The sequence below is a fragment of the Mobula hypostoma genome, chromosome 7, assembly GCF_963921235.1.
Source record: "Mobula hypostoma chromosome 7, sMobHyp1.1, whole genome shotgun sequence".
In the NCBI taxonomy this organism is placed as follows: Eukaryota; Metazoa; Chordata; class Chondrichthyes; order Myliobatiformes; family Myliobatidae; genus Mobula; species Mobula hypostoma.
In genome coordinates this window covers 104,684,808-104,709,811 of record NC_086103.1, presented here as the reverse complement: position 1 = coordinate 104,709,811, position 25,004 = coordinate 104,684,808, and the positions used below count along the sequence as shown (strand labels likewise).

The window sequence follows — 25,004 nt, the reverse complement described above, 5'->3', positions numbered from 1 at the left end:
AAATGTATTATAGATAAATTTACTAACAATATAGTGAGGTACCAAGTTGGAAGGAGCCAGGAAAGGGGTGAAGATAGGTTACTTTAGTGGCCTAGATATTGGCAGATGGACTAAAATTTAAGAAAATGTATTATTCACTTTGTAAGGAAGAACTAAAAAGCTGATTATTTAAGCAATGTAACACTACAAGGTTGTAACATGAAGGACATGGCGATCTTAATACATGAACACAAATAATGTGCAGGTACAGCAAATAGTGAAAGGTCAGCCATTGTAACATGATAGAATTTTTTATTCAGATGGAATGAGAGTGGATTCTGAGAAATTAGTCTTGCATCTATGAATCTTGAAATAATGAAGGTATGAGATACAAATTGGCTTTAACAGTTTGGGGAATGTTACTTAAGAGTTGACAGCTGATAAGCAATAACAAGCATTTGAAGAACACATGGATGAATTACAATTGTTTATTTAATCCTTTTTGGTGGAAAGATGAATTAACCATCTACTTCCAAAGAAACTGCTGATAGTATCATATTTTATGCGTTTAGTGATACAGTGTGGAGTAGGGCCTTCTGGCCCTTCGAGCCATGCCTTTCTAGCAACTGCACAACCCTCATTAACCCTATCCATTATCATGGGATAATTTACCCAATGACCAATTAACTTTTCAGGTACCTCTTTGAACTGTGGGAGAAAACCCATGCATTTCATGGAGAGGATGAACATAGATTCCTTACAGAACAGCAAAGGAATTGAACTCCATTCCATAAAACCCCGAGCTGTAATAGTGTCACGTTAACCGCTACACTACAATCACAAGAGGATTATTTTAAATAATTTTAAAAAGACAAATGAAGTTCAATTTTAATTATCATTCAAGTATATACAAGAATACAGCCAAATTAAGTATCGTTCCTCCTGGACCAACAGCACACAGCACATGTAGTTATGAAAGCAGAGAAGCATACAGTCACAAACAAAATATAGCCTAATTCCATGAGTAGCACGGCCTGTAGATTGATGGTGCATGGGATGTTGTCCTGGTCCAGCTTGTCTTCCACTGACAGAACACTGGAGTGCAGCAGCAATGGGAAGAGACTGCCTCCAATCCAGTATGGATTGCAGTGCACCCACAGATCCCTCTACTGTCTCTCCCACACTACCACCGGCATCTCCTCTTCAAGGCGGCTGCAGCAAGTGACACCACGACATGAAGGCCTGACCCACACAACAACTTAGGCCATGCAGCTCTCCTGCTGTTGGTCTTGCCAGTGCACCAGTGAACCAGACTTGCATTTTCATTGCCAATGTCCAACAAGGTCTTGTGACTACAATAAAAACATCCAAGACAATCATTTGCATTGTGTGTTGGATCGCATACCCACCGTGCAATGGTAAGCATCAAGTCCAGGGGGCAACAGGATAAACATTGTCTTGCGATTGAAGAAAGGACATAAAGGATGAACATATACAACATTGGTCGGACACGGAGAGGCAGCTTCAACCACACATGCCGGTAAAGGGGCAGACTCACGAATAGGGAGCTGTTTAAAATTCAGCAAGAGGATGAATAAATTGATTAGGAGGAGGAAAACTGCAAAACCTTCTATAGATATGTGAGGAGCAAAAGATTAAAAGAAAAGCGGGACCATTATAGACAATTTTATGATCTAAGAAATGTCAGTCCAATTAAATTCATGGCTGTATTCAATTATCATAAAGGATACAAAGAGTCTCCCAAAACATTTAGGCAAAACACAGAATCTGGTGAGGAGGAATCAATGAATTTGGATGATACTAAATAGAAGAACAGGCTTGAAAGGCCTACCCCCCACCCCTAATTTCTATGTTCACTGCTATGAATAATAATTACTGACTAGGGAAATTTTGATACATCACAGGATGCTTATGAGACTGCAGCTACAACATTGCATGGAGTTTTGGTCTCCACGTTTAAGAAATAATGTGCTTGCAAAGGAGGCAGTATACATAAGGTTATTTGGCTGAATGATGTTCTAAAAAGTTGGGTTTGAGCGAAGTTCGGACTACTGTCACTAAATTATACAAGAAATAGTTTTTTTTTAATGCAAGGAAGATTCTGAGGGGGATTAACAGGGTGAATACCGTGAGGATGTTTCTCCTAGCTTCCAAAGGCGGCAGTTTCAGTTAGAGATGAGGAGGAATTTAGCCTTTCAAAGGGTTATAAATCTTTGAAATCCTCTACCTTCGAGATTTGTAGAGACAAAGACATTGAATATATTCAGGGAGGAGATTTACAGATATTTAAACAGTTAAGTCAGCAGGTAGAGGAAGAGCATGGGCAAGCAGTGTTGAGATCATGACTGGATCAGCCATGATCTTATTGAATGACAGAATTGGAACATGAGGCCAGCTAGCGTAACATAAACATTAGATTCTGCAGATGCTGGAAATCTTGAGGAACATAGCATATAAATAGAAATCTTAATAAAATTACTATGGCTTAAGACATTACAAATAATAGCCAAAACAGAAAATAATCTCTAAATTCTTAAAATTTTCTACTGGATTATAAATGAAAACATGAAAAAAAGCACATAGGCATTGTAAATGTATTAACTTTCGCCAATAAGCCTGGAATGCAAAAATGAAGCACAAGTAGTCAAATCAAAATCTTAAAACACTGCATCAGAAAATATAGCGGATTCCTGTTAATCAGGATAGCCACTTATTTGGGACACCACAAAGAACAAAAAATAATTAGAAGATAGCCACGATTTCCTTCATTTATTTGGGACATTATGCTGCTTAAATGGGATAGGAGATCGTCGCCAAACAGTTTCTAACTAGCATGAGACCACTGCACTTGTGCTCAAAAAGTAGTTAATTTTGTCACTGATAGGTGGTGAGGAATATAAAGACAATTCGGGACTATTTTGCTCATCGTGCTTTCAAGCATCCGGGCTTCCTGAATAAGGGTCTTAGCCCAAAACATCAGCTGTTTATTCTTTTCCATAGATGTGGCCTGACTAACTTAATTCCTCCAGCATTTTGTGTGCATTGCTTTGGAGATGCCAGAAATGGTCAAGAGTGAAAATGAAACGATTTCACTACTTCAACAAGTTAGGACTGTGAAGCATCTGAAGGTATTGATAATTATCTTGCATATTATAATGAAAATGAAGACTTGGATGGTGCAATCATCCATAGTATTCTATGAAGGCAGTACATTAATTGCGCAAGGTGTCTACACTGATTTTGTTCATTTACAGTCAATTTCTCTGTCAGTAACTTTTAGGAACTAATATGCAGTTTTATAGTACTGAAGATAGTGTTCTAATTTGTTCTGTTTTTCATTTAAATATATAATGTGTTGCTTAGTTAAACAGTAGTTTGGCTTTTTTAAACTATTTTCATGAAACTTTGGCTAATGGAGGGAACCACTTAATTGGGCCAAAATATATTAGTTCCAATAAAATAGAATCCACTGCATTCAACTCAAAATATTGAATATTTTATATTATTTTCACTTTTGGTTTTACCTAATCAACCTTTCATTTAATAATGGAAAAAAAAAATCACATTATCTTAAACAATTGTGTAACAATGCCAGTCTGCTTCGGATTGAAGAGTATCATTGTCAGGATGTATTCAGTGTTTAAAAATTCTGCTGCAACTCCATTAAGAAAAACTTGATGATTAGACTGATATAAAACTATTCACACACATAACAACAACATTTATAGATATATAGTCAATTTATTCTGTGGTAGGAAACAGTTCACATCTTTTAAAATCAAAACCGTAAAGAAAACATCTTTAATTTATTCGAATACTGTTGTTAAACTAAAGAATGCATCCAATCCATGCAAAGATCATCTAAGGCTAAGGCAAAGACAAGTACATCAGTGCTGGAACAAACATAAGATTTGTATGCACTTAAAGTTGAATTAATGGTGAAAAATGACAAAAAAAAAAAATCAGTCTTCAAAGTTTCTTCCATTCCATGTCATCTGGGGGATTCACAGCCACTGTCTTCTTGCCTACTTCTGTCCAATTTGTGCTCAGAACAGTGCCTCCAGATTCAGTCTACAAAGACAACATGAAAAAGCAGAAGTTAACTGTGGTTCCTAAGACACATCTCACAAAAATGGCAAAAGAAATCTGTTTGTTATAAAATCAGGATGAAAAGATGTGTAATGGAAAAATAGCGGCTTAGATATAGATAAGTTAACGTTTCTGATAATCAGATATCCCACGTGCCAGAAGCAAAAAAAAACAATCAAAAGCCAGAAATCAGAGCGCAAAAGAAAACAGTGACACATGGAGCAGTATGATCCACATCCTGACACTATAGTTGCTCCAAGATCAACACTGAACACGCATGTTTTGAAATGGTGCCCAGGACAGGTCAGAAAAAAAAAATGAGATCTGTAGAATTGAACGATACCAGTCAGCTGATTTGGAATCAAATAGAAATACATAATTTTTTTGTAGGAAAGCTAATTGAAGCCATGTGAAAAATTAATAATCATAGAAAAAAGCATGAATGGGGAGGTTGCTTGGAGGAAAGTGAGCTTCGCTACTCAAGCAGTTAAAAAGACAAAGGTGAACAAGAAGATTAAATCCATGGCATGAACATTGACTTCTCTAACTTCCGCTAATGCCCCACCTCCCCCTCGTACCCTATCTGTTACTTATTTATATACACACATTCTTTCTCTCACTCTCCTTTTTCTCCCTCTGTCCCTCTGACTATACCCCTTGCCCATCCTCTGGGTCCCCCCCCCCCCGTCTTTCTCCCCGGACCTCCTGTCCCATGATCCTCTCATATTCCCTTTTGCCAATCACCTGTCCAGCTCTTGGCTCCATCCCTCCCCCTCCTGTCTTCTCCTATCATTTTGGATCTCCCCCTCCCCCTCCCACTTTCAAATCTCTTACTAACTCTTCCTTCAGTTAGTCCTGACGAAGGGTCTCGGCCTGAAACATCGACTGTACCTCTTCCTAGAGATGCTGCCTGGCCTGCTGCGTTCACCAGCAACTTTTATGTGTGTTGCGTAGATTAAGTTAAATATTGAGAAGGCAATGAAGGGGAAATTCAAACTAAAAAAAAAGTTAAAATTTGTGTGCATGAAATAAATCATGGGAATAAATCTCATTAGGTAGAAAATTCTTGGAAATTCTATGGAAACACCAATGCCCTTGAATGGAAAACCCTACAAAAAGTAATGGATACAGCCCAGTCCATTATGGGTAAAGTCCTCCAAAGCATTAAGCACCCCCTCCAACCTGGTCATGCACTCTACTCGCTGCTGCCATCTAGGTGGTGGTACAGGAGCTTCAGGACTCACCAACAGGTTCAGAAACAGTTATTACAACTCAATCACCAGGCTCATGAACCAGTGGGGATAACTTCACTTGCCCCATTACTGAACTGTTCCCACAACCTATGGACTCACTTTCAATTACTCTTCATGTCATGTTCTTTATATTTAATTTATTATTATTTCTATTTTTTTCTTTGATATTTCCAGTTTGTCGTCTTTTGCACATTGGTTGATTCTCCGTCCTGTTGGGTGCATTCATTCATTGATTCTCTTATGGTTCTTAGATTTACTGAGTATGCCCACAAGAAAACTAATTTCAGAGTTGTACATAGTGACATACAGTGCCTTGAAAAAGTATTCAACCCTCTACCATTTTCGCATTTTACTGTCTGATTTTCTAAATATAAAATATATTGAAGTAGGATTTTATGAGCAAATCTACAAAACATTGTGCATTATGTCAAGTTAAAAGAAAAATTCTAAATCCTGTCAACACTTTCCTAAAAATTTAAAACCAAAATTGTCAGACTGAAAAAGTATTCATCCCTTTGCAATTATGACACAAACTCCCCTCAGGTGCAAAATACACATTCCCTTACCAACATGCCCTATTTGTTGACTGAGAGAATTGAAGAATCAACTGTTTTCAATGAATTCATAAGAATAAATAAACTCTCTCTCTGTAAGGTCCAACACTTTGGTGGATTTTTAACAGACCAAATCAAACTGAAGAAAAAAGAACATTCAAGACAAGTCAGGGAAATGATAATACAGAAGCACAAATCTGGGGAAGGGTACACGACCATCTCAAAGGCACTGAGCATATCTCAGAGCTTAGTATACAGTGAAAAAGTAGAAAAAATATGAAACCACAGCTGCATTGCCTAGGTCAGACTGCCCCTCTAAGCTCTGGAGGTCGCTGGAGAAGAATGGCACTTGTAAGAGAAGCTACTGTGATGCGAACAGTCATGCTGAGTGAGCTGCAGAAGTCAGTGGCTACAACTGGAGATGAAGCTCATGGCTCCAAAATCTCAAAAGCCTAGTACAGAAAGGGTATTTATGGAACAGTGACACACATAAAAGTTGCTGGTGAACACAGCAGGCCAGGCAGCATCTCTAGGAAGAGGCACAGTCAACGTTTCGGGCTGAGATTCTTCGTCAGGACTAACTGAAAGAAGAGATAGTAAGAGATTTGAAACTGGGAGAGGGAGGGGGAGATCCAAAATGATAGGAGAAGACAGGAAGGGGAGGGATGGAGCCAAGAGCTGGATAGTTGATTGGCAAAAGGGATATGAGAGGATCATGGGACAGGAAGGCCTAGGGAGAAAGAAAAGGGGGAGGGGGGAAAAACCCAGAGGATGGGCAAGGGGTACAGTGAGAGGGACAGAGGGAAAAAAAGCAGAGGGAGGAAAAGAATGTGTGTATATAAATAAAAAAATAACAGATGGGGTACGAGGGGGAGGTGGGGCATTAGCAGAAGTTTGAGAAGTCAATGTTCATGCCATCAGGTTGGAGGCTACCCAGACGGAATATAAGACGGAACTTCCGCATAGCTTGACTAATTTTGCAAGGAGGAGTGGGCAAATCTTGCTCCATCATATTATGCAAGCTAATAGAGATTTATCCAAAAAGAGAACTGGCTGGAATACAGTAGCTGTGAGAGGTGGTTCAACCAAGTACTGAACAAAGGGGGATGATTCCTTTTGAACTGCTGACATTTCGGTTTTTGTATTTTTGTTTTTCATGTTTTACAGTTTTCCCTGTTTTTTGGGGTCTACTGTGAAAAAAAGAGCACAGATAAAAAAGTTGCCAGTTAAATCGATCAAAATTCCAGGTTGTAATACTCGCTTATGTGAACAAAGGGTTGGGGCTGAATATTTTTACAAAACACTGTATATATACTTCGATAATCCATTTACTGTGAGCTTGAATTTTAACTGTGTATTTAATGTGCAAGTGAAAATTGGCTTATGTAGGGGTATAAAATTTCAGGAATGATGAAATTTACAACCTAACAAATTAACTGTGCTTTTTGGAATAATTCCTCAAAATATCCATGGTATCTCTTTGTCTGACCAACATGTTATTGCATTTGTTATATTGATAGCTAGGAGGGCCATTTTGTTGAAGTGGAAGGATACATCAGCTCCCATTTTGTCACAATGGTTCTCTCAAGTTATACTACGTCTTAGTTTGGAAAAAATTAGAAGTCGAACCTTTGAACCTATGTTTGATTTTGAGAAACGATGGGGTTCATTTGCTCATTACTATCATTTGAGTTAATTGATAGATTTCCTCCCCGATCTAATTGTAAATTTTTGGTACTTTTTTTTCTTGCTGGCGGTCTGATGTTTATCTTTAGAAGCTTTTTGTATGATGCATGGCTCTGGGGTTGAACACCTAATTTATTTCCCCTCACTTTGCTTTAGTAGGGTTTTTTCCCCTTTTTTGTCACCAAAATTTTTCAATCTTTAAGACAATGTTTTTTTTTCTTGAGACATTGTAAGTGTTGCCTACTTCGATGTACTCTTGTTAATTTTGGATAATAATAATAAAAGGATTTGAAAAGAAAAAGTACATTAATTCCAAAATACAGTGGATTCTCATTAATTGGGTTTGGTTAATCAGGGCAGCTGCTTATTTGGGACAACTGTTACAGAACAAAAACAAATCAAGAAAATAGCCAGGATTCCCTTCATTTATTTGCAACACTATGCCACTTATTTGGGGTAGAAGGTGGTCAGTCACGTGCATTTGTATGGCCATTGGACACTACACTGTACTTACAGCAAGAAGTTGCTTAAGTTGTGTGTACTTGTGTTATGCTATTCATATGGGCTGACAGATGCCAATTCAAAAAGCAGTGATTTTTGATCATTTTGTTATTTTCTTTGAGAACTTTGGCATGAAAAGATTTGACAGTAGCCGAAAAAAATTACTCTACTTGACCAAATTAAAAGCCACCTGCCTCACACTACTCACCATCAGCTGCAGAGATAACTGGAGTGCCAAAATCTACAACTGCACATTTGATAAATTAGCGAGAAAAATGAGCATTATGAGAGGGACAACAGGAAACATCACAAAAACAAAAGCATAAAGAAGGTAAGGATCCAGATGTTGAAGCGGTCTTCAATCAATGGTTTTCCATTATAACCGAATGAGGTGTGCATGTCAGTGGACCAAAGTTAAAAAGCAGGTCAGTGGAACTAGCTAAGATGCTGGGTCACCAAGACTTTAAAGCAACAAATGGTCAATTGCCTTGATGGAAATGTAGGCACCACATTAAATTCAAGAAAGTACACAGCAAAAAAGGTAGCGCTGATGTTCTAAGCGCAAAAACATGGAAATCTACAAAACTCCCTGACTTGCCTCAAAAATTTTGTGCAGATAATAACTAAAATGCCGATGAAAGAGGCCTTCATTATCGTGCCACACTGGATGTTTCCCTTTGCTAAAGACACTATCAGGTTGAAAGAAAACATTGGATCACATAACTGTGTTGTGTTGTTCAAATACTGTATGTCAGGAGCTGATAAAAATAAATTGTTAGTTATTAGGAAAAGCATTAGACCTGGATGCTTTAAGGGGCTATTAATGGATAGTTCATCAATCATGTACTATGACAGTGTACATTTGGTGAATTTGTCTTGTATTTCATTTAAATACATAATTCATTATTCAGTGAAACAGTAGCATGTCTTTTTTTTCCCATGAAACTTTGGATAATTGGGCAGCTACTTAATTGGACCAAAACGTACTGGTCCTGATATGTCCCAATTAACCAGAATACACTGTATTTCTATTTGTAAGTTCTAAAGATTTGGAACAATGTTAAAATTTCTGCTGTAAACTTTTCATTTATTTACATAACAATAAATATATTCAGTCACAAATAAAAAACCTTTCAAATGAAATAGTAACAAGTGTGTAATACTTACAAATGACTTATTCATAGCACGCTTTACTTCATCAGACCCATCTGCATAAATCTTCTGAAAAAGCTGGTTTAGAGCAGCATCTCCCTCTGGTTTTTCTTCATTCTCTTCCTTTTTAATCTCCATTACCAATTTATCCCAATCCTTTGTGTAGTGAGAAGAGGATGGATATGGTTGAGGCTGCTCTAAAATTATAGATAATTTCCAAACTAAATTAAGGGGTAATTACAGTAATCCAAATAATCTGAATACTGCCGTCTTCAATAAATAACATTTAAAAAAAATAAGCACAGAATAACAGTTAAGTACAGTACACCACCTGACCAGTAGTCTAGAAATGTAGATGAAAGTCTGTAGTTGACTCAAAGCCTACCAGTGTAGTGGGTACTTTAAAACAACACACACAAAAAGTACAGTCAACATTTCAGGCTGAAACGTCGACAGTGCTTTTTTCAATAGATGCTGTCTGGCCTGCTGAGTTCTTCCAACATTTTGTGTGTTGCTTAAATAATCTTGAGACTATCAAGTAAATTTTAGGGAAGGAAAACTGCCATCTTTATTTGTCTGGCCATTTTATGTACAGGAGTGAGATAGATCAGCTGGTTGAGTGATGTCACAACAACAACCTTGCACTCAACATTGATAAAACCAAGAAGTTGATTGTGGACTTCAGGAAGGAGAAGTTGAAGAAACACACACCAGTCCTCAGTGAGGGATCAGTAGAGGAAAGGGTGAGCAGTTTCAGCTTAATGGGTGCAAACATCTCTGAAGATTTAGCCCAGGCCTACATATTGAAGCAATTATAAAGGCGGCAGCAGCTGCATTTCATTAGGAGTTTGGTATGTCATCAAAGCCTTGCCAATTTCTACAGATGTACAGTGGAGAGCATTCTAAATGGTTGTATCACTATTTGGTATGGAGGGGCCATTGCACAGGATCTGAAAAAGGTACAAAAATTTGTGAACTCAGACAGGTCCATTATGGGCACTGGCCTCCGCAGCACTGAGGACATCTTCAAAAGGTGATGCCTCAAAAAGGTGGCATCTATCATTAAGGAGCCTCATTATCCAAGACACGACCTCTTCTCATTGTTGGCAAGCCTGAAGGCACACACTCAATGTTTAAGCAATAGCTTCTTCCCCTCTGTCATCAGATTTCTGAATGGACAATGAACCCATGGTTACTATGTTGATATTAAACCTGATTCCAATGAAACAATTTTGTGATTCTCAAACAAACTAGTAAGACATTAAGTTGATACAAAAATATTGCAAGGAAAATCAAAAACCATGGAACATCAGAAACAAAGGCCACCCAGTGTAGTCAAGCCTCCAGATGCACTTATAGAAATACAAAAACCGGGGTAACCACTCAGAACAATCAAGGAAAACAGTTAAATTAAGTAAAGCACCTTTTAGGCATTATTTAGGTTCCTCCATCATCGAGCCAGTGTATGTCCTACCCTTCAGGATGTAGGGGCACAAAGGAAGGACCTTAGGAATTTAAATTCTAGGCATAAGGCATTATCGAATCAGGTCAAGTACAAGCTTTCTGCTGATACTCACTTCCTGCCTTTCCTAGGCAATTCATTCATTACTGTCTAATATAAAGAACAATTAGAAGGGGACGAGGCACACCATTGGTTGGGGTGAACCATGGATACTGCATCACAGCTGATACACAATCCAGGGCAGTACGACATGGAGAGCAAGCTGCTGCCCATGTAACAGGCTCCCACTTTCTACATAGCTGATGAATCCAAGGGAACAACAGATATATTTTTGCACCAGTGACATCGGGGGACTTAAAAGTCCAAATTTTTCTTCTGATTTACTCCCGAAGCCTTCCCCTTAAGTGGGTATAGCCGCAAAGCAGAGGAGGTTTGAGATCAGAGTTTTCCTCCTACATGAGGTGCCAACCATGGCTAATGAGTCAGCAGAAGTGACTAGTTTTAAGATGCCAGTAACCACCTTTTCCCCTTCTCCTGTCAAGTAGAAATACACTTTGTAGTTCCGCTGGGCTTAGTAGAAAAACCAAATGTGAACCAAAGCTGAACTTGGTTGTCAGAGGCTATTTGAGATGCAAACCATTGGAAGCATTTAATAAGTAGTGGGAGCTTATCGCCATTCCCACCCCAAAGCTCTAACAACCTTAAGGAACCTAGAAGGGCATAAAATTCATTGAATAGGGTCTTTCAATGACATGAACAAGAGTGACTCACTAATACTTCTTTAAAAAAAAAATTAAGTAAATATTGCTAAATTAAGCTTGAGAAAATAGTTGAAATAAGCAATATACAAAGCTCTGAAAAAAGTATCCAGCTCCCACATTTACTTTCAAATTTTACTGTCGCCATTTTCTAAACTTAAAATCCAAAACGTGTCAACAGCTTACTAAAATTAAAAACCAAACTTGAAGCTGAAAAAGGTACTTTTCCCCTTTGCAATTACTACACTAACTTTCCTCAGGTGCAATATATTACCTTACCAACTCACCCAAATTGTTGATGTAGAAGATTGGAGTTTTCAAAAAATTCATAAGAATAAAATACCCCTTTCTTTGTCAGGACCATCAGTACAGTAGATTTTCAACACACCAAACCAAAATGAAGACAAAAGAGCATTCAATACAAGTTAGGGACCATCTCCAAAGACATTGAACATACGTTGATGCTCAGTGCAGTCCATTGTGATAAAGTGGAAAAAATATGAAACTACAGTCACACTGTCTAGGTCAGGCCATGCCTCTAAATTTAGTCGCCGGAGAATGACACTTTTAAGAGAAGCTACTATGATGCCAACAGTCATGCTGAGGGAGCTGCAGAAGTCAGTGGCTGCAACTGGAGATGAAGTTCATGGCTCCATAATCTCTAAGGCCTTGCACAAAAAGAGCATTTATAGAAGAGTGGCAAGGAAGAAGCACGGCTAAAATGAAAGCATTTCTTTGCCCATAAAGGTTTTGCAAAGTATTGCTTGGAAGATATTGTAAAGAGGTGGAAGGTCTTGTGATCGGACGATACTAAAGTGGAGCTTTTTGGCCTCAACACTAAGCAGTACAGATGGTGCAAATCTAATACTGGTCACCAGGTGATACCACCCTACTGTAAAGCATGGTGGAGGTAGCATCATGCTATAGGGATGCTTTACAGCAGCAGGAACTGGAAACTCAGTCAGGGTTTTAGGAAGATGAATGCTGCTAAATACAGAGAGAGATCCTGGATAAAAACCTGCTAGCACCTGCCAAAAGGCTTAAGTTGGGGAGGAAGTTAATCTTTCACCTGAACAACAACCCAAAGCACACTGCCAGAGCAACCAGGGAGAGCTTCAAATGAAAATAAAAATTCAATGTCCTTCAGTGGCCCAGTCTTGACCACGTCCTTTCCTCTGTTCCCAACAACGACAAGATCATTCTCTTGGGAGACTTCAATGCCAGAGTCAGGAAAGATCATAGGCTCTGGACTGGAATAATAAGCAAGTAAGGAGTTGGCAAGGTCAACACCAATGGAACACTCCTCCTCACCAAATGTGCTGAACACAACCTGGTGATTACAAACACCTTATTTCGCCAGGAAAAACAGACAAAAAGTCTCCTGGGAGCATCCACGCTCCAAACACTAGCACCTCATCGACTACATCATCGTACGATCTCGGGACCAACAAGATATACTGATAACAAGAGCTGTTACTGGTGCTGATAAGTGCTGGACAGACCATCGACTCATCTCGTCCACCATCAGAACATTATTAAGAAATTTTTATGTTGACATCCTTCAAGACATCAGCCATGTACAGAAGTTCCAACAAAATCTTCAAGAACAACTGCCTCAACAAATTCCACCATCTGTAGAAGAACACTGGAATCAATTAAAGAAGGCTATCATCACCTCCTGCAAAGAAACAAATGGGTTCAAGGCGAAAAAAACATCAGGATTGGTTTGATAACAACAAACTACTCCAACAAATCATCGATGAAAAGAGAAAAGCTTTCATTACCTTACAAAATGACCAACAATCAGCTACCAAAATGAAACGCTATCAGGAATGTAAGGCTGCAGTCCAGAAGAGCACCCGAAACCTGAAAAACCAATGGTGGAGGAAGAAAGCTCAGGAAATCCAACAACTAGCAGACGCCAACAACACTCGAGGCTTTTTCAACTCAACTAAAGCTATTTTTGGCCCATCCTCCCACAGTCAAGCCCCTCTCAAAAGCAAAGAAGGTTCAACCATCCTGAAGAGCAACACCGACATCAATTCTAGATGGAGGGAACACTTTGAAGATCTTCTAAATCAAACCGTCTCATTTGACAGGAATATGATTAACAACATTCCAAAACAGCCCGTTGTCAACTCCCTAAGCAAAATACCAACACTTGAAGAAGTCAAGGAAGGCATCAAAACCTTGAAAAACAACAAGGCTGCTGGACTCGATTGAATACCAGTCGAGGTCTACAAAATTGGAGGTAACCCACTTCATTATCAACTGCATCAACTTCTCATCAATCTGGATAAATGAAGACGTACCAGCAGACTTTAGAGACTCAGCAATCGTTACCATCTACAAATGGAAAAGCGAGCAATCCGAATGCGGAAACTATCATGGAATTTCCCTGTTAGCAACAGCAGGAACCTGCATCATGAACAACCGGCTCAAGCCTTTAGCTGAGAAGATTCTTCCGGAGACAAAAGCCGGCTTTAGACCATCACATGGAGCAATCGACATGATCTTCACAATGCGACTACTACAAGAAAAATGTCGTGAACATCTTCAACCTTTGTACATGGCATTCATCGACCTCACCAAAGCCTTTGACTCGGTATCAAGCGAACTCCTATGGGATGTCCTATCCACCTATGGATGCCCTGAAAAGTACATTTGAATCCTGAGACTCCTCCATGATGGCATGCTTGCCACAGTCATAGTCAGCAACAGTAATTGTGAGCCTTTTCAAGTTAGATCAGGAGTAAAACAGGGATGCGTGATTGCCCCAACTGTGTTCACCATCTTCATTGCGGCAATCATCCATGGTGCTCCTTCCACCACGTTTTACAGTTGGGATGAAGTGTTGGTATGCAGTGCCCTTTTCCCTTTAAACATAACAATGTGCATTTCTGCCAAAATATTCAACTTCTGCCTCATCTGTCCATAGAACATTGCCCCATAAGTGTTGTAGAACATTAAGGTGGTGTTTGGCAAAAGAGACGTGCAGCAATGTTTTTTTTTGGAGAGCAGTGATTTCCTCTGTGGTGCCCTTCCATCAACACCATTCTTGTTCAATGTTTTTCTTATAGTGGACACATAAGCAAATTCTAAAGATTTCTGCAGGCCTTTTGCTGTCACCCTTGGGTTCTTTTTCAGCTCCCTCAGCATTGCACATTGTACTCTTGGTGTGATCTTTGCAGGATGACGACTCTTAAGGAGAGCAGCAACAGTTTTTCCTCCATTTGTAGACAATTTCTCTTACTGTGGTCTGGTGAACACAAGGTCTTTAGAAATGCTTTTGTGGTCTTTTCCAGCTTCATGCATTTCTACAATTCTTCTTCTAAGGTCCTTTGAAAGTTGTTTTGATTGAGGCATGGAGCAGATAAACATATCTTTCTTGAGAAGAGCAGGTTCAGTCAGTTACCTGACTTTGTGCGTCATTTTTATAGTGCGGGGCACCTCTACAACCCACACCTCCAATCTCATCTCATTGATTGGAACACCTGACTCCAAATAGTTTTTGTAGAAACCAGTACCCAAGAGGTTCAAATACTTATTCCAACAAATACATGTAATATTGGATCATTTTTCTCAATAAATAAATGAACAAGGATCTTTTTGGTGTTATTAACTGGGTTCTCTTTATCTAGTGTTAGGACTTGCATTAAGGTATGGTCACATTTTAGGTCATACTTCTGCAGAAATAGAGAAAATTCTACAGGGTTCACAAACTTTCTAGTGCCACTGTAACTTGATCAAAATCCCTGGTTGTACCAATGGTTGGGGGCTGAATACTTCTACAAGGCACTGGAAAAATCCTCACCAATCTATCTGCCACAGAAATTTTTACTTCTTATTTCTTATTTAACTCTTGAGAGAATAGGGGGTATGTCTAAGGAGCCAGTGTTCTGTCCTGGGTGTCAGATGTGGAATTTCCGGGAGACTACCAGCCACTCTGATGGCCATATTTGCACCAGGTACATCGAGATGCAGCTCGAAGACCTTTGGCTTGTTTGGGAAATTGAAGAGGTGACAGACAGGAGCTACAGGGAGGTAGTCACCCCAAGGCTACAAGAGATGGATAAATGGGTGACTGTCAGGAGAGGGAAGGGAGAATGCCAGATAGTGGAGAACACCTTTATGTCCGTCTCCCTCAAGAATAAATACTCCATTTTGAGTACTGTTGGAGGGAAGGGGAGGGGGCTACCTGATGGAAGCAACAGCCACCGTGCCTCTGGCACTGAGTCTGGCCTTGGGGCTCAGAAGGGTAGGGAACTGAACAGGATGGCAGCAGTAATAGGGGACTCTTTAGTCAGCAGGACAGACAGGTGATTCTGTGGACGTCAAAAAGAAACACGAATGATACTTTGCCTCCCAGGTGCCAGGGTCTGCGATATTTCTGAACTTGTCCACAATATCCTGAAAAGGGAGGGTGAGCAGCCAGAAGTCGTGGTACCTATTGGTGCCAACTGCATAGGAAGAGAAAGGGACGAGGTCCTGAAAACAGAACAGAGGGAGTTAGGAAGGAAGCTGAGGGTAGTAGTCTCCAGATTGCTGCCTGTACCACATGACAATGAGGAAAGGAATAGAATGAGGTGGCAGATAAATGCATGGCTGAAGATTTGGAGCAAGGGGCAAGAATTCTGATTTCTGAATAATTGGGAACTCTTCTGGGGCAGGTGTGACCTGTACAAAAGGGATGGGTTGCACTTGAGTCTGAGGGGGATCAATATTCTTGCGGGCAGGTTTACTAGAGCTGGTTAAAACAAATTTGGCAGGGGGATGGAAACCAGGATGATAGAGCTGAGGGTGAATCAGTAGGTTTACAAGTAGATGATGGGTGTAACATGAATGTAAGAAAGGACAGGCCAAAGATTAGTTACAAATGCAGAGGGAGCAAGAGTTAAATTGCACCACAGAGGCAAAATTCAAAAGGGCGAAGAATGCAGGACTGAAGGTGCTGTATTTAACTGCAGTATTCAGAATAAGGTGGACGAACTTGTGACGCAATTAGAGACTTTTCAGTATGACGTTGTGAGCATCACTGAGTCATGGTTGAAAAAAGGCCATAGTTTGGAGCTTAACACCAAATGATATATTTTTAATCTAAAGGACAGGCAGGAAGGCATAGGCTGAGCTGAGGCTCCGTTGGTAAGAGATAGAATTACATCTTTAGAAAGCGATGACATTGGGTCAGAGAACGTTGAATTTTTGTGGGTGAAGTCAATAAACTGCAAGTGTAAAAAAAAAGACACATTATGGGAATCATAAACAGCATCCAAGATGTGGGGTTGAGATTTCAAAGGGAACTGGAAAAGGCATGTAATAAGGGTAATGACACAACTGCAGAGGGGGATTTTAATATGAAAAGGGTTTGGGAAAATAGGGTTGGTGTCAGATTGCAAGAGGGAATTTGCTGAATGCCTACAAGATGGCTTTTTTAGAGCAGTTTGTGCTTGAGAGCCTACTAGGGGAAAAGCTATCTTTGGTTCTGAAATCTTCGCTTTCAGAAGGTGTTTTCACTGTTATGAAGAAAGGCAGCGCATGAAAAATCAGTGCGCGATAAAAGGCAGCCGCTCTCCCCTGGATTCAGAATGGCATTGCTTAAACACGTGCCTGTGAGCAGCCGTTAGCAAGATGAGTTCTGAGGTATTGGAAAAGCCTAAAAGAGCTCGTAAGGGTGTTACACTTAGCGTAAAACTAGACATAATTAAGCGTTTCGATCATGGTGAATGAAGCAAGGACAAAGTGAGTTTGGCTTGTGGAAGCTGATGAAGATGATGTTGAAGAGGTTTTGGCATCCCATGATCAAGAACTGATAGATGAAGAGCTGATGCAATTCGAAGAGGAAAGGATAACAATTGAAATCGAATGCAGTAGCGAACTGAACGTGAAGCAACTGCGTGAGATTTTTGCTGCAATGATAAAGTACGACTTTAATTTTGAAAGGGTACGTAGGTTTAGGGGATAGTTGCAGGATGGCTTGAGTCCTTACAAACAACTGTATGATAGAAAAATGCGCGAGGCTCAGCAGTCAAGCAAGCCTTCCACATCAGCCACAGCAAACAACGAACCTCAATCTTCGACATCAAGGTGGGCAGTCATAGGAGAAGATGAGCTGCCTGCCCTGATTGACGATGAGATGACACCCCCATGTCCTACCACCCCAACACCCGGGCCCCGGCCAGATACTGTACCGATTTGCGGAGAATGCAGCAGTAGCCAGGAGGCACACAGCACATCTTTAAGAAAAAAGCCGAAATAAACAAGCTAATTAATTAGCTGCCGACACGTAATTGTCCGTGGCACCTAATTAATTAGCATGTTTATTTCGGCTTTTTTCTTAAAGATGTGCTGTGTGCCTCCCGGCTACTGCTGCATTCTTCACGGCAATGTATCGGGTCGGCGGCCTGGAGGGTGGGGGCCACTGTACCACCCAACCTGCGATGACTCAGCGTAACACACCATCATGTTTGCTCGGCAAGCTGTCTTCCCGATAAGTGATACTACATTGTACATACATTATTTCTACTTTATATAGGCTGTGTATTTTTATGTGTTATTTAGTAGATTTGGCAGCCTCATAGCTTAAAGGTTACTGGAGAAAACGCTTATGCCAACAGCGCTTGCGTGAGATTTTCTGCCAACAGCGCTTGCATGAGATTTTTGCTACGGAGATCTGTGCAGGCAATCGTTGTAGAGAAATATTTCTACTTTATATAGGCTGTGTATTTATCATATCATTCCTGCTTTTACTATATGTTATTGTTAGTTTAGGTTTTATGTGTTATTTGTCATGATTTGGTAGATTATTTTTCGGTCTGCGAACGCTCACAAAATTTTCCCATATAAATAAATGGTAATTGCTTCTTCGCTTTACGACATTTCGGCTTACAAACCATTTCATAGGAACACTCTACCTTCGGATGGCGGGGGAAACCTGTATTAGGAAGCAGTGATCATAATACGACTGAATTCATACTGCAATTTGAGAAGCACAGGTCACATGTATCAGTATTGTATTGGAATAAAGGGAATTACAGAGACATGAGAGAGGAGCTTGCCCAGGTGATACTGGCGGGAATAATGGCAGAGCAGAGGTGGCTGAGGTTTCTGGGAATAGTTTACAATGCGCAGGATAGATATGTCCCACAGAAGTAGTGGTTCTCAAATGGCAGAGGTAGGCAACCATGGTTGACAAGGGAAGCTAAGGACTGCATAAAAGCCAAGCAAAGAGCATATAAAGTAACAAAAGTGAGTGGGAAGTTAGGTGATTGGGAAGTTTTTAAAATCCAACAAAAGGCAACTGAAAAAGCTGTAAGAAGGGAAAAGTTGAAATATGAAGGCAAACTAGCCAATAGTATGAAGCAGGACAATATTTTTTTTTTTAAGTTATATGAAGAGTAAAAGGGAGGTGAGAGTTGATATTGGACCGCTGGAAAATAATGTTGGTGAGGTGGTAATGGGGGACAAAAAATGGCAGATGAACTTAATGAGTACTTTGCATCAATCCTCACTGTGGAAGATACTAACAGTGCTCCAGAGGTCTGTGAGTGTCAAGGAGCAGGAGTGAGTGCCATTGGTATTACAGAAGAAAATATGTGAGGCAAACTGGAAGGTCTTAAGGTAGATAAGTCACCTGGGCCAGATGGACTATATCCCAGAGTCCTGAGAAAGGTTGCTGAAGAGAAAACAGATGCATTGGTCATGATCTTACAAGAATCACTTGATTCTGGCGTGGTCGTGAAGGATTGGGAAACTGCAAATGTCACTCCACTCTTTAAGAAGGGAGGAAGACAAAAGTAGGGATATTATACGCCAGTTAGCCTAACCTCAGTGGTTAGGAAAGTGTTGAAGTCCATTATTAAGGATGAGGTTTTGGGGTACTTGGAGACTTAATGAAAAAAAAGTCAAATCTGCATAGTTTCTGTAAAGGGAAATTTTGCCTGACAAATCTGTTAGAGTCTTCTAGGAAGTAACAAGCAGGGTGGACAAAAGAGAGGCAGTGGATGTTATTTACTTGGATTTTCAAAAGGCATTTCATCAGGTGCCACACATGAGGCTGCCTAACAAGATAAAATCCTATGGTGTTAAATGAGACAAACTGGCAAGGATAGAGGAATGGCTGACCAGCAAAAGGAAGCGAGTGGGATTAAAGGGGCCTTATCCGGTTGGCTGCCAGTGACTAGTGGTGTTCCTCAGGGGTCAGTGTTGGGACCGCTACTTTTCACATAGTTTGTCAATGATTTAGATAATGGAATTGATGACCTTGTGAAAAGTTTGCAGATGATATGAAGATAGGTGCAGAGGTAGGTAACGCTGAGGAAGCAATGCGATTGCAGCAGGACTTTGACTAAAAGTAGCAGATGGAATACAGTCTTGAGAAATGAATGATAATGCATTTTGGTAAAATGAACAATAGTGCAGTCTATTATCTAAATGATGGGAATATTCAAACATCAGAGATGCAAAGGGACTTATGTCCTCGTGCAAGACTCCCAGAAGATTAATTTACAGGTGAGTCTGTGGTAAGGAAGGCAAATGCAATGCTGGCATATATTTCAAGGGGAATAGAATATAAAAGCAAGGAGATAATGCTGAGGGTTATAAGACACTAGTCAAGGTCGCACTAGGAGTATAATGAACAGTTTTGGGCCCTGTATCTCAGAAAGGCTGTGTTATCGTTGGACAGTCCAGAGGAAGCTCACGAGGGTGATTCCAGGATTGAAGGTGTTACATATGAGAGCGATCAGCAACTTTGGGCCCATCCTCACCGGAATTTAGAAGAATGTGGGGGGGGTGGGGGATGGGGAGTCTCATTGAAACCTACCGAAATGTTGAAAGGACTAGATAGGAAACATTCTCTCCACATCCACCCTATGGGTGAGGTATCCAGAACTAGGGGGCACAGCCTCAAAATTGAGGTGCAACCTTTTAGAACAGAGGTAAGGAGTATTTTTTTTTTAGCCAGAGAGTAGTGAATCTGTGGAATGCTCTGCCAAACACTGCGGTGGATGCCAAGTCCACCAGTATATTTAAAGCAGAAGTTGATAGTTTTCTGATTGGTCAGGGCATCAGAGGATATGGCGAGAAGGCAGGTGTATGGGGTTGAGTGGAATGCGGGATCAGCTATGATGGAATGGCAGAGCAGGCTCGCTAAATGGCCCAATTCTGCTCCTATGTCTTATGGGCTTACTTCCAGATTGTAATGGTTAAATTCCATGTCTGCAAACTTTACTCCATACTAGGATATCATTTGATTTTGGTGTGTTGTGTGTTATTATTACCATGCCAAACAGGATAAATTTAAAACAGATGGAGCAAGTTCTTGGCCTGATTCTTCATTGGGCTATCTTGACTGAAAAATCATAGTACTATGTCACTTCCAAGAAAAAAAAATCAAAGAAAAGCCGTAGCCCGGAAGGAGGACATTTGGCCTATTGGGTCATACTAACCCTGTTCAACAACAATCCAGTTGGACCCACTTCGACTCTTCTTCCTATAACAATGCCAATTCTTCCCTTCCAAATTCCTCTCCAGCTCCTTTTGAATTATAACAACTAACTGTGCCCCTACCACTACCCTGGCAGTATATTCAATATTCTAACTACTCATTACACCAAGGTTAATTCCCATGAATTACTGATCTTTTCTGAATCTCTTTCATTCTTCGATTCTGAAATACAAACAGCCTCTCTTCACCTACTGTCTATCCCTTTCATTATCTTATATTAGATGATCTTGTGACCTTCCCTTTGTTCCAAGAACCTCAGCTTCACCGATCAATCCTTGTCATGAAATACTTCATCTCGAGGGGGACTTCCGGTAGCGCTCATGGAGTGAAGTCGCGTTCTTGACTCACTCCATTACCTCTGAGTTTTTTTTCTCTATGGTCAGCTATACTTTAATTAACCATTAAGGCATCAACTCTTACAATACTTTGAATTAAACTGAATTCTCCGACAACTGGATGGAACTTAGATCTGCTATGTCTAAGAACGGGAAAAACGGCAAGGATGGTAAACCTCCGGTTAAACCGAAAGGTATGGATTTCCCCCCGACTGAATCACCGGTGACTTTGAAAGCTATATCGGAGTTAATTCAGAGGGAAATTTCAACCTCTGTTAGGGAGATGATTCGTACGGAAATTGCAGACTCTGTTAAAGACCTGATTCATACGGAAATCTCAATTAATCTCCAGAAAATCGCTGATTCAATTGATAAGATGCAAACATCTATTGCGGAACATCAGTCGGCTATATCTGATCTTCAAAAATTCGCGCAACAAAGTGAGCTTAAGATGGGGAAAATCGAAGAAACAATTAATGTAATGAAGAAGAAACTTGACTTTCTGACTTTTAAAAACTCTGACTTGGAATCTAGAATGCGACGGCAGAATTTACGAATGATTGGGGTGCGTGAAGCTGTTGAATCTAACAACCCCATGAAGTATTTTTCTCAACTTTTAAAAGATGCATTCCCTACTGTATTTCCTGACCAACCACCGCTACTGGATCGTGTTCACAGAATCCCATCATACTCGTCTAGGTCAGATAGACCTAGGCATGTTATCTTACGTTTTCATTACTTTCAAGACAAGGAGAGACTGTTTCGATTCGCTCGATCTAAAGGTTTCATTGATTTTTCGGATCTTAAGTTCCGATTCGTGGAAGATTTCAGTAAACCAATCTGGGACCAACGGGTTCGCTACAGATCTGTGATGTCGGAATTCTATAAGATGGATTTAAGACCAGCGTTGCTGTACCCTGCACGTCTAAGGATTCGCATGTCAGATGGAGTCCTTCGTTTTTTTGATTCTCCATCGGATGCCCAGAGTTATCTGGATCAACTTTCACCTTCAACATCTTAATTGCTATTTTTTTTTAATTATCTCCGTTGATCGGAGGCTGTGAATTGGTTGGTTTTAACTTTTTTGTGCCCTATTTGGGCAGAAAAGTTTATTTTTGATTTCTTAATATGGTTGCTAAACTTTCTTTTCAACTGCGTCATTTCTTTCTTTTCCCAGGGGATTCTGGGTGGTTACTTCCTTTTTGTCATCTTACGTATTTCCTGTGTGGCCTTAAATTTTGTAGTTTTTAAAAAATTTTATTTTGTTTTGCTTTTTATAACTACTTTACGTCAATAATCTTATTTTTTCTTGTTGTTGTGTTTATTCATGGGTTTGGGGTTTATTGTGTTTTTTTTTTAATATATATTTTCTGGCTTTTGTTCTGTTGTGTGTGTATTTTAATTGAGTTACCTTTTTTTTTACTTTTTTACTGTTTTACAATTAGCTGATCTTTTTCATATTTATACCTTTTTTTTAGGGAGCGTATACCGGAAGTCATGGGGGTAGTTTTAGCGCTTGCTTCTTTCGGGCGGGTCTGCTTTAGATTTTGCCTTGGGGTCTTGGGGCGGGAGGGTGGCGGGAGGGGCTTCACGTTTTAGTTTTTTTCTCTTTGGGCTATATACATTTTTGAAGTACTGGTTGCGTCCTTTTTCCCGGTATCTTTCGTATGTTCTGTTTCCTCTCCGGGTTCGTGGGTCGAGCCTATCGTCAATCCTCCTTGTTGTGGGTTGACTTTAGGATTTATGGAGTCTATTATTAATTTTGTCTCCTGGAATACTAACGGTCTTAATCATCCTATTAAAAGGAAAAAAGTTTTTAAAGTGTTCCAGAGACTTAAAGCACAAATTTTATTTTTACAAGAGACCCATGTACGGAGGGGGGACAGACTACGTTTTTTTAAATTCTGGAAGGGACAACTATTTCATTCGAACTCCAATGCTAAGATTCGAGGCGTCTCTATTTTTATAGATTCCTCAGTTACTTTTATACAACAGGATATTATTTCTGATCCGAATGGTAGATTTTTATTGGTTAGTGGTTTACTATTTAATAAAAAAGTAGTTTTGGTTAATGTTTATGCTTCTAATATGGATTGTCCGGAATTTTATAAATCATTGTTTAATCAGTTTCCGAATTTGAACGAGTTTTCATTGATCTGGGGCGGAGATCTTAATACCTGTTTGTCTCCAGCTTTGGACCGTTCGGCTCCTTTACGGACCTTACCTAATAAATCTGCAAATTTGATTAATTTTTTCCTTTCTGATTCTGGGTCGACGGACATTTGGCGTTTTCTGCATCCTCAGGAAAAAGATTTTTCCTTCTTTTCACATGTTCATCATTCCTATTCAAGAATTGATTATTTTTTTATTGAGTCTCGTCTTATTCCTTCGGTGATTAAATGTGATTATGATTCTATAACCATTTCGGATCATGCTCCACTTAAGCTTTCTATTAAAATTATGGCCAATATACCAAATAATAGACAATGGCGTTTTAATTCGCTGTTGCTTCAGGACTCGGACTTTGTTAACTTTATGAATGAACAGATTGAGCTTTTTTTTACAATTAACCATACAGCGGATATTTCGGTTAACACTCTTTGGGACACTTTTAAAGCCTATATTCGGGGTCAGATTATTTCGTATTCTGCTGTTTTGAGGAAGAAACAGAAGCAGGAGGAGATGGCAATTGTGGACAAGATTAAAGAAATTGATAAGAAATATGTTATGGCTCCTTCTGAGGAGTTATACAAACAAAGAACTGAACTTCAAATGGAACACAGTTTACTACTCTCGTCCTCGATTGTAAACCAATTAAAGAAAACAAGAAGTGACTTTTATGTTCACAGTGACAAAATTGGCAAGCTGCTGGCTAATCAATTGAAATCTAATTATGTTAAATCTCAAATCAATCAGATTTATAACCAAAATGATCGATTGATACTGGATCATGTGGGGATTAATCAAACCTTTTGTGATTTTTATTCTTCTTTATAACAATCAGAGTCTCCTCGAGATTCTAAATATATGAATGATTTTTTAGATAAGTTAGACTTCCCTCAGATTTCACAGGATATGTCTTCTTTATTAGATACTTCCATTACAATGGATGAGATTAAGAATGTTATTTTTTCTATGAATCTGGGGAAAGCTCCTGGTCCGGATGGATTTACCGTTGAATTTTATAAATGTTTTGCTTCTTTATTGATCCCTTGGCTCTGTAGGGATTTTGAGGCTTCTCTGAAACTTGGTAAACTTCCTGAATCTTTTAATAGAGCATCAATTTCTCTAATACTAAAGAAGGATAAAGACCCTGCTCAATGTGCATCTTATAGACCAATATCTTTATTAAATGTTGATTCTAAAGTTTTTTCTAAGTTATTAGCAAATAGACTAGAAAAAGTACTTCCTTCTATTATTTCGGAAGACCAAACGAGTTTTCTTAAAGGTCGTTACTCTTTTTATAATATTCGTACATTGTTAAATATCGTTTATACTCCCTCACAAAATGTTCCTGAGTGTGTTATTTCTTTAGATGCCGAGAAAGCTTTTGATAGAGTAGAATGGCCTTATTTATTTAAGGTGCTTGAAATGTTTAATTTTAGCTTGAAATTTATATCCTGGATTAAACTGTTATATCATTCCCCTGTAGCCTCGGTTCGTACTAACTCTTTAAACTCACCTTTTTTTCCTCTCTTTCGAGGTACTC

At 39.5% G+C, this 25,004-nt stretch overlaps 1 protein-coding gene across 3 annotated transcripts in view; it reads right to left on the bottom strand.

Annotated features, from left to right (window-relative positions):
• Window positions 1-3,721: 3,721 nt before the first annotated feature.
• sugt1 (SGT1 homolog, MIS12 kinetochore complex assembly cochaperone) overlaps window positions 3,722-25,004 on the bottom strand; it is a 190,013-nt gene continuing 168,730 nt past the window's right edge. For all 3 annotated transcript variants that reach the window (XM_063053753.1, XM_063053750.1, XM_063053752.1), the window contains 2 exons: window positions 9,251-9,432; window positions 3,722-4,071 (listed from right to left, as the gene is read on the bottom strand). In XM_063053753.1, coding sequence (XP_062909823.1) covers window positions 3,970-4,071; window positions 9,251-9,432 — 284 coding nt within the window. In that variant the 3' untranslated portion in view covers window positions 3,722-3,969. The remainder of the gene's footprint in view (window positions 4,072-9,250; window positions 9,433-25,004) is intronic.